The sequence below is a fragment of the Eptatretus burgeri genome, chromosome 1 (genome assembly GCF_056783735.1).
Source record: "Eptatretus burgeri isolate ZD-2024b chromosome 1, Ebu_testis_v1, whole genome shotgun sequence".
Taxonomy (NCBI): domain Eukaryota; kingdom Metazoa; phylum Chordata; class Myxini; order Myxiniformes; family Myxinidae; genus Eptatretus; species Eptatretus burgeri.
The window spans coordinates 161160198-161171197 of NC_140961.1; the positions used below are offsets into that span (position 1 = coordinate 161160198).

Here is an 11000-nt window from a genome sequence, read left to right on the forward strand (position 1 = left end):
AGATGTTGCAACTCGTTTCACACAAAAGAACGATTAAATCAACATTCGAAATGTTGTAATCATAAGTCAACCATAATCACTTTACCAAAAGCAGGTTCAAACATAACATTCAAAGATTTTACCAAATCTATAAAACATCCGTTTGTGATATATGCTGATTTTGAAAGTATCCTTGAAAAGATAAATACTGTTTCTCCAAATCCAAATAAATCATACACAAATAAATATCAAAAACATACTCCTTGTGGTTTCTGTTATTATGTCAAATCATCTGTTGGTAATGAGTACAAGTTAGAAATTTATTAAGGAGAAGATGCCTCAGAGGAGTTTGTAAGACGATTGTAAAAAGACTGCATAAGACTAAGAGAAATAATGTTTAAAAATCTATAAACCAAAGTCATTAACAAAGGGAGAGAAAAATAAATTTAGAAAGAACAGTATCTATCATATTTGTGAGATGAAAATTGAGGGAAAGGTCAAAGTTAGGGATCATTGCCATCTTACTGGTAAATATAGAGGTCCAGCTCATTCCCGTTGTAAACTTGATGACAAGCCCCCAAACTTGGTTCCTGTCTTTCTTCACAACAATGCTCACAATGACACACATCAATTTATAAAAGAACTTTCAAAGACATCTGGAGATATTTCTGCCATTCCTAACACAGATCAAAAATAAATCTCATTCAAAAATATAAGTCATACATCCCCCATAACCCATATCTGATTTATTGACACATACAAGTTTATGGCAAGTCCATTACACTGAACAACAAAAATTTTTTACTGGAGATGTGTAAAGTGATTTAGACTAATTTGGGTACGCTGATTTCAAAAATCATAACCGTTTTGCTGTATCACGTCAGGATTTTCAGTAACAGAAATATTCCCATTGCCAAGAAGTCAGGATTTCAATGAAATTTACAAAAAATTCATTTATTCATTTATTTCATCATGAATTCTTCAAAATTATAGAAATTACAGAAAAACTCCACTAGAATATAATTAAAAATGCTTTAGGCATTTGGATTTGCGTTTGTGCTGCTCTGTGTCAGTTTCACGATGCAGGAACCAGCAGAAATCGCCCATCATGTTCGGGTTGTGCCGCCCTTGGTAACGCGTCTCCATGAGTGAAATCTCTTGGTGGAATAGCTCGCCGTGCTCGTCCGAGACTGCTCCCAAGTTGTCAGGGAAGAAGTTCAGGTGCTGGTGTAGGAAATGGATTTTCAGGGACATCCTGGAGCCAAGTTTCCTGAATGACTCCAGCAGCTGCTGCACTATTTCTTCATAGTTGTCCGCGCGCTCGTTCCCCAAGAAGTTGTCCGTCACAGCTTTGAAGCTCCTCCACGCTGCCAGCTCTTTGGGGTTTAGAGTTGTCGGAAAAGTTTCGTCCTTCATAATCTGTCGGATTTGCGGTCCAACAAAGACACCAGCCTTGATCTTGGCCTCCGACAAGGTGTTGCCAAACTTTTCCTTGAGGTATAAAAACCCACGCCCATTCAGATCCATTGCTCGTACAAAACTTTTCATCAAGCCGAGCTTTATGTGGAGTGGTGGAAGGAAAACCTTGGCTGGGTCGACAAGGGCGACATGCTTCATGTTGTGTCGACCAGGTACATGCTCCTTTCGCTCTTCCCAATCTTTCTTCGTCCAGTGATTCTTGTCGTCTCTGCTATCCCAGAGACAAAGGAAGCACATGTATTTTGTGTAGCCTGACTGCAGCCCTAACAACAGCGCCACCACTTTCAAGTCTCCGCAGATGTGCCAGTTGAAGTCATTGTACTTGATGGAATCAAGCAGCTGCCGCATAGTCTCATAGGTCTCTGTCATGCCGAACGCGTGAGCCAGTGGGACTGATGGTTTCTCATTGCCATTGTGGAGCAAAACAGCCTTCAAGCTGTTCTTCCCCGAGTCGAAGAAGAGGCGCCAGTCTGCAGGATCGTGATCACACCCAAGTTCTTTCAACAGACCGTTGATGTCACTGCAGAATGTCATCGTGTCTTCCATCTCAAAGAACTCAGCCATGTCTCTGTGACGTGCTCTGAACAAGGATATCTTGGTGTTAGGTTCCAGTTGATTCCACTGCTGCAGCCTTGATCCAAGCAACTCTGCCTTCGCCTTTGACAGCGAAAGATCTCTTACAAGATCATTTAAGTCTCCCTGGTTCAGAAGGTGTGGTTCTTGAGTGTCGGGTTCAAAAGGTTCATCATCACCATCCTCTTCACCACTGCTTACAGCTATGTTCTGATAAGCTGGAGGTTTTGGAACGGGGTTCTCGTCATCATGAGGCACAGGTTTACGAGCAGAGACGCAGTCAGCGTACTTGATGTGACCTTTATTCTTCTTGTTGAAGCCGGCTATGCTTGTGCAGCAGAAATAACAATCATCATGATGATTCTGCGGCTCACGCCATATCATGGGCACCGCAAATGGCATGCTCGCGCGCTTGCCCACCAACCACTGAGTCAAGGTTGTGTGACAGCTTGTGCAGCAGATGTGTGGTGCCCAGCTCTGTTCTTGGTCCCCCACCTTACACCCGAAGTAGTGAAAGTAGGCGGCCTTCATTTTCACTACTGTAGATATACTTCGCTGTTGATCTTTTTTGGTATACCGACCACAGACATAACAGAAGTTGTCAGGATGATTGGTACAGGAACGCCTACTCATCTTTATCTGAAAGAAAGAAATATAACACAAGTTAACAACAATTGTACGAAATAGACATGTTAAAGACATATGTAAATTTCATTGAAATCCTGACTTCTAGGCAATGGGAATATTTCTGTTCTTGAAAATCCTGACGTGATACAGCAAAACGGTTATGATTTTTGAAATCAGCGTACCCAAATTAGTCTTAATCACTTTACACATCTCCAGTAAAAAAAAAAATTGAAATTTGTTGTTCAGTGTTATCTAACTTAGCATCAAATATAAAAAACTTAACGAATCTTCAATCACATTTCTCAAATCAAGTAGAGATTGATCTCTTATCGCAAAAGGGAATATATCCGTGTGACCACAAGGATTCATTTGAGAAGTTTAAAGAAACACAACTTCCTTCAAGGGAAAGTTTCTATCGCAAGTTGAATAAAACTCATATTTCCGATAGAGATTATACACAAGCTAAAAAGGTTTGGGAGAAGTTTAATATAAATAATCTTGTAGAATATCATGACTTGTATCTTAAAACTGATGTGTTGTTATTGGCTGATGTGTTTGAAACTTTTAGAACAGTCTGTCATAATAAAAATTATTATGGATTAGTCCCCGCTCACCATTACACAGCCCCGAGTTTGGCTTGCAGTGCTATGTTAAAAATGATGAAACAGAATTTGGAATTAATCAGTGATATAGATATGCTTTTAATGATAGAGAAGGCTAAAAGAGGAGGAATATCTCAAGTATGTTCCAAGAGATATGCCAAAGCAAATAATAAATATCTTCCTGATTATAATAAGAATGAGGACAACTCTTACCTGAAGAATTATGATGTTAACAATTTGTATGGGTGGGCTATGTCTCAATCTTTACCTTATGGAAAACTTAAATGGGTTAAAGAAAAATATTATGAAAACGTTTTACTAGACATTGTTGTCTCCTCTCATAAATAATTCGATGAAGCTGAAGTTGGATATTATTTTGAGGTTGATTTAAAATATCCAGAAGAACTTCATCACAAACATAAAGACCTACCTTATGCCCCTGATAAAGAAAGTCCAAGAAAAGAATGGTTAAGTGATGACCAATAGTCATTTAATATAAAAGGTAAATCTCCAGAAAAACTACTTACTACATTGAATGATAAAGAAAGTTATGTTTTGCAACAAAGGAACTTCAGACAATATTTATCTGCTGGGTTGAGAGTGAGGAAAATTCATAAGATTCTGAAATTTAAACAAAGTCATTGGTTGAAGAAGTATATTGATTTTAATACATAAAGGAGAACAGAACCAAAAACAGATTTTGAGAAGGACTTTTATAAATCTATGAATAATGCTGTTTTTGGAAAGACTATGGAAAATGTAAGGAAGCGACAAAACATAACATTTGCTACATCTTGGAAACAGGCTTCAAAGTTAATTAATAGACCAAGTTTTGAACAAGCAGAGGTGTTTTCAGAGAACTTTTGTGCTCTTCCTTTGAAAAAAGAGAGTATTGAAATGAAAAAACCTATTTATATAGGAACATCAATTCTTGACTTGTCAAAGTTGTTAATGTATGACTATTACAATAATGATTTAACATCAAAGTATAACGATCATGGTTCATTGTTATGTCTGGATACAGATAGTTAATATTAGAAATATTAGAAATTAAGACAAGTGATGTATATGAGGATATGATTGATAATATTGATATATATGATACAAGTAATTAGAAGTCAGGTGATGTGTTGTTTTCATCAAAGAATAAAAAGGTTATTGGTAAGTTTAAAAATGAATTGGGTGGGAAGGTCATGAGTGAATTTATACGATTCAGATCAAAGTCTTATGCTTTCACATATATTGATAATAATAATAACATCAAAAGGTGTGACAAGAAGCTAAAGGGAATAAAAAAATATAATCAAGGAAACAATAAACTTTAAACATTATTACAACTGTTTAACCTTAAAGAAGGAAGAGTACAGAAAAATGAATACAATAAGAAGTTATAAACATTAATTATATACAGAAGAAATAAATATGGAAGCATTAGGAGATTTTGATGATAAAATATATATATATATATATTTTAGAGAATGGAATCAATACTCTCCCTTATGGTTATAAGTATAAGTGTTAAGATATTGGGTTGGGAATTTTAACAGGCTACCACTGTCGTTTTACTGATTTATAAATGATAGAACCAAGCAATAACCAAACCAAAGAGTGGAGATGTAATCAGCCTTGGTATTTAAATGGGAAACATAAAGAATGTGAGAAATATCAAATAAGTCTTATTGAAGAAATAACCAGGGTAAAAGTAGATAAAACAATATATTTAATTACAAGTATGTTGGAGGATGTAAAGAAAAAAAATATCCTTGAATGGACTGAACTCTTTGATGGTTATCAATTGAACAATGGCAAAACAATTTACTACAATCTCAAAATGATATGTGGCTCAGGAGGTGGTCAAATGAGAGCATCAAGAGAAGTTTATCATTTTATTTCTGCTCAACAAAGACACTTATACCAAGAACCAAGTTCCAAGTTATTATTTTTGAATATACTCGATGGAAATTAATGTTATCAGAAAATTAAGTTATTCCCTAAAGTAGAACATGTGCAAATATTAGTTGATTCGCTCTTTGAGTGGAATGAAAATCCGAAAGGGAAGATGTGCTTAAATCAGTAAGTCTCAATATTTCATTTTCTCAATTTTACATTTACTTTTATGGGAGGGAAGGGGATAGGTGGGGAGAAAATCAGTCTCCTATTTTGGGCTTTTGGGGCTTGAGTCAGAAAGTTTTTCACTTTTCCCCAATTCATTTGAATGGGAGTCCCAGAAACTCCATTTATCATGTATTCACCGATGACATCATCATCAAGTCTTATTCCCCATTGGGAGTAATTGACAATAAGCCAAATTTCAATTTTTTCAATTAAGCGGTTTTGGACATATAGAGGTGTAACGTTTTTCCAAAATGATGTCCGTACCACGTGGCCTATGATGTCGTACTTATGAGTAAAATAATTCCACAGGCGGAGGTACTCCTTTGGTAAAATTTTGTGTCAATTGGACCAACAGTTGCCGAGAAAATGAATTATAAAAATACAGACACGCACTCACACATGGATGCCACATGTACGCTTGAACAGCACATATATGCACATGAGTGCTTTTCACTTCGCGAGTGCAGGTATCGCGAGTGATAAATGAATATCAGGTTAGAGGGAAGATAGATCAGGCAAGCAAATAGGTTTGAGTACCTGGGAGGAAGAGTGACCAGAGATGGTAAGTCTGAAGCAGAGGTGTGGAGGAAGATTCAGATGGGTGAGAATGCATTGAGGAGGGTGGAAGAAGTAATGACAGACAAAAATATATCAAGAAAATTGAAAGGGAAGGTTCTGATCTCATGTGTAATGCCAATCTACCTTTATGGTCTGGGGATGATGGCACTGACAGATAGACAACTACAGAGACTGCATGCAGGTTTACGAGAACAAATGGGTCAGGAGGATTGCGGGAGTGTAGTGGGTGGATTGCAGGATGGATGAACTGAGGAAGGAGATTGGTGTGCAAATGAGTTTGACAGGGAGATTGATGAAATGCTGGCTGAGATGCGCTGGACACTGGTGTGGTTGGGGGACGAGAGAATGGCAAAGAGAGCGGATAGGTTGAGAGCACAGGGTTGGAATAAAGGAGGGAGACCACGGTTGAGATGGGAGGGTTGTGTGAGGAGGAATATCCATAAAGTGGTGGTTGTATAGTGGATAGAGTTGGCTGAGGACAGAGGGAGGTGGAGAAGTATCGTGGTCAAGGCAGGGCAGAAGTGTGGTGCTATCAGACCTCACCCCTGATAAAGGGAAGAGGAGGAGAAGAAGGAGTGCATCCTTCTTTTATGTCAAAGAAAAACAAGGCACAAGTCAAAATAACAGTATGAATGGTTGCACTTCAAATCAGTCGACAAATCGACTCAAGTGAACTCTCATCAAACTCTAGGATGTGAAAATGACAATGCTCCAATATTTCAAGGATTGAAGTTGAGGAGTTTGGGATGGATGGCGCAACCAAAAAAGGCCAGAATTTGCTTGTTACTCTCATGAAATTAAAAGTGAAACATTTTCAAATCGACATTTTTCGAAAAATATTGTGAAAATAGAATGAATATCATCTATAACTTGTCATAATCCTCATTTGTTTATGGTCACCATTTGTCGACTTGTTTTCTCACCAAATTTTTGGAGATCTCCATGTTTGTAATACTGTGGCCAAGATTCTCTGAAAGCCAAGCATATCTTTTGCTTTTCCACCTCAGCAGCAAACTGACCTGCTGCACTCCGGCCATATTCATCATCAATATTCATTAAACCCACATATGTCCATCCAAAATATTTCACCACATGGACTACAGCAGATGTCCAATAAAGGTCACTTGGATATGTACGAAGGAAGGAGGGGTACTCTTTCTTTTCACTCAAACATTTGCAACCAGCTCCAAAACCTACCTAAATTATATATGGAATATGATATGTTTATATATGGAATATGATATGTGTACATATATATATATATATATATATATATATATATATATATATATATATATATATATATATATATATATATATATATATACATATATATATATATATATATATATATATATATATATATATATATATATATATATATATATATATATATATATATATATATATATATATATATATATATGTTTCGTGTCATGAATAAAAAAATCATTTTGAAAAAGTATGCTAAAGTGATGAAACAAAATAAATGTTTTAATATTTAAGAGTTATACCTGTGGAACCATAAAGAGGTTCAATATGTTATTCAAAGATTTTGAAAGTTCTGAAGAATATGGACCAACAATCGCATGTGCTGTACATGTGTTTTCAGAAATATCATGGTATTCAACTTTTTTCTTCACAGCTTTCAAACCATATTCGAGGAGTTTTGGAGTTGAAAAACATGAATCATAAATTTCATAGCCCAGTGTGATATTAGGAAGGAGCAAATCATCTTTGTTTGCTTTTTGAATGCAAAACACCATGCTCATGGCCCACTGTAGTTCTTTGATGTGTAACCTGCAAATTAAATTCCAGAAATCATGTCAAGGTAACTTTGTGATCGCTGATATCCTACAAGCCGAGATTAGCTGATAAGGTTCTCTTGGACCAATATTTCAGAATCCTTGATAACAAGCAATGATTGCGCTTGCAATATCAAATTTCCAGCGAGTATTAATTTTTTTTGAGTTGAGTACAAGCTCAGAGCGGAGCTAAGACTTAAATCATATACAATGTAGAACAAAGACATGACTGTATTTTCATTTCATTTGCGAGGATATCAGCAATAATAAACGTCGCAATGAAAAACGATCTGGAAGTTGCAAGAGTTCCACAGCAAGTTTCTTAAACATGAAAATACTCAGCTCACAAATTTTAAATGTGACAAAAAACATAGCACATAACTTCAGTCAGCATTTAGCAAAAAGGCATTTGCAACTAGAAATGAAAAATTATTGTCGAACAAGAGGCCAGTAATTTCCAAAATTATATAGTGAGTTCATTTTACTTTGACAATTTTTGCAGATAAAATAATATCGTGGAGAATCAAGATAACAGAGGATGGGGGTCATTATACTGGTTTGGGGGAAACGAAAAAGAGGTTGAAAGTTGAATGAAATTTGCATTATATAAAAGATCCTGAGCGAATGGATCATACATGTGGCTGAAATGCGGCGATGAGCAAATGTTTATTATTTCCTTACGTTATTACACTGAGACTCATCAGAACCATTTCTTCTGCAGCCAAAACGTGCCAGGGTGAAAGTTCCTGGTGCAACATCAATTTCCCACTCAGTATGGCCCTCAATAATGGAAATGAATGGAGTCGAAGGTAGCTTGCTAAAACAGTCACATAGCAGTGTGAGACATGGATTTGATTAAAACTCAACTTCTGAAATAACAACATACAAGTCGGTTTGGTTTTATTGAGATTGAAATTTACTGTGAATCGCCTTGAAAGAACCCATTATAGCTTTTTGACTCATTCATTTACATCATTTTATCAGGAATTTAATATATTCCATCAAATAATTACATCACCATTGAACAGGATGGTATACTCTGATGCAACAGCCTGTTTGTGAATTATGAGGGACAAAATCATCACAATTTACCCCATATGTCCAATGCTTACCCAATTGTTAAAGAAGTCATCTACTTGTAATAATAATAATAATAGTACCTTTTACCTTTGAAGTTGCACCAGTAAGAATGACAAAGGGAATGTGGAATTTAGAGGTGAGAGTGTCAATCAAAGATTAAGAACTGTAACCGCAATGATGAAAGAGTAACAGGAGCGAGGAAGGTTCCAACAAGACGAAAGGAAAGAATGCAACATTTTATGTTTGCTCTTACGTGTTGCAGACTCGAACAGGAGGATGTCCTTTCAAAAAAGGATGATCTTCAACGACTGTAAGGTGAATGGGAAAAGCTCCTCCCAAAATGATATCTCCACCTGAAAATATCCCTCTCAGGTTTCTATCGGCCACAGGCTTGCAAAATGCACCGCAAACCAGAGGTAAGTTTGCAAATAATAAGATAACCAGAAGCATGGTTATATAGAGAATACTGCTCACATAAAGCTTTGTTCCTATTATCGTTTTCACCTGACATCTTCCTTTGTACCGTTTCTTATATAAAATCTAAATTACACTTCACCGAAATCAATTAACCGAATGCACTGCATTGCTCCAGTTATCACTTGCACATGCTTGTAATTTACAAAACATATTGGGAATTGCATTTCCTAACTTACAACTTTGAATATAATGATTATTTACATTTTACAATAATGAGGTCATTTTGAAAATAATAATCAATCTCTTTGAATTCAAAGAGGTCTTAATTGCCTGAATGATAATACTTGAGTGTAAACTACAAGGTGCAACATGATTCATATTTTAACATAATATTTTGATAATTTATATTCCACATAAAATTGAAGCACCATCTGAGCACTGTCTGGCCTCCAGCTTTGACACATTTGATGCTCATGTGACATCGATGGTAATGAATGAAAAGTACATGACAAGTGGAAAATGCTTCATGAAAGCTGACAAAAAAAACCTCCTTTTAACAACAAAATGGATCAGAACCATGATACCTTCACAATCGCCAATGCAGGAAAGGAGAGATGTTTGACTTTTCACAATGTTAAATAAACAATGTTAAAATGCAGATAAACCTGAAATAGGTGATTACAAAGCCAAAGGGATAGATTTATAATCAGACATTAAAATATGAAAGAAAGAAAAAAGATTTAAAGGGCCAGAAGATACATGAACTAAAAAAAAAATATATATATATATATATATATATATATATATAACCCTTTGAACTCTGAGCTCCTTGAACTTTTGGCTCTCCCACCCTGGGCTCCATGGGGGAAAATGAGGCCAGGAGGTTATATGGAGGTTTGAAAAGTGGCCAGTAAAACAGCTGCTGGCGTTCAGAGTTAAAAAAAAAAAAAAATAGATCACCGAAATGATAGGAATAATAGAAACAACAAAACTTCGGAAAGAATAGCACAATATGAATATAACTTTAAACATGTCAAGGAGTTAAAAGAAGGAATCCAAATCATCATGAACTATCTTACACCAGGCAAACGTAAAATACTACTTTTGTTGAAAAAGCACCAAATTTCCTTTGGTCTTATCATGATAAAACTATACATGTAACCTGGCCATAATAAGAACCCTCAACCACCAACACATTCCATGCAGTCTCGAAATTTCCACATATCCTGAGTTGGCACAATGCAGAGCTCAAGTTCTAGGAAAAGCTTCTCACCATGAACATGCACACTTTGGGGATCCAATTAAAATCTTTGGGGAGTGGGGTGGGGGGGGAAATGTACCATTCCAGCAATATATAGACATAGAAGACTGAACTGACCTGTACCCAAAAGGATAATTTAAATAAACGTTCCATAATTAACCTCCGCCATCTTCGAAGATGGATGGAGGTTACAGTTTTCACCCCTTTCTGTTTGTTTGTTTGTTATCTTGCCAAAACGAAGTTTTTGCAAGATATGTTAGTCAGCTTGTATGTTTTTTTTTTTGTTTGTCTGTAATCACTTAAAAAAAATTCTGCAGAGCACAGTTATCATTGGAAATTTTTGTAACTTCGCATATCAGAGGCCGAAAGAGGTCCCTTTCAGCACATAAAATTTTGAAGGTAAAGGTCAAAGGTCAAGGTCACTTTGTCCCAAATCAGTGGAGTCGACGAAACGCTTATTTTTGAGTAATTTTGATCAGATCG

At 36.1% G+C, this 11000-nt stretch overlaps 1 protein-coding gene across 1 annotated transcript in view; it reads right to left on the bottom strand.

The window, feature by feature from the left end:
* The window catches only part of LOC147035884 (extracellular calcium-sensing receptor-like), a 106340-nt gene extending 97010 nt beyond the window's left edge, over nt 1-9330 (bottom strand). Inside the window, exons 1-3 of the mRNA XM_085869845.1 lie at nt 9093-9330; nt 7469-7754; nt 6878-7151 (exon numbers count right to left, since the gene is read on the bottom strand). Of these exons, the coding sequence (XP_085725971.1) occupies nt 6878-7151; nt 7469-7754; nt 9093-9289 (757 nt within the window). The 5' untranslated portion in view covers nt 9290-9330. The remainder of the gene's footprint in view (nt 1-6877; nt 7152-7468; nt 7755-9092) is intronic.
* Between the last annotated feature and the right edge of the window lie 1670 nt (nt 9331-11000).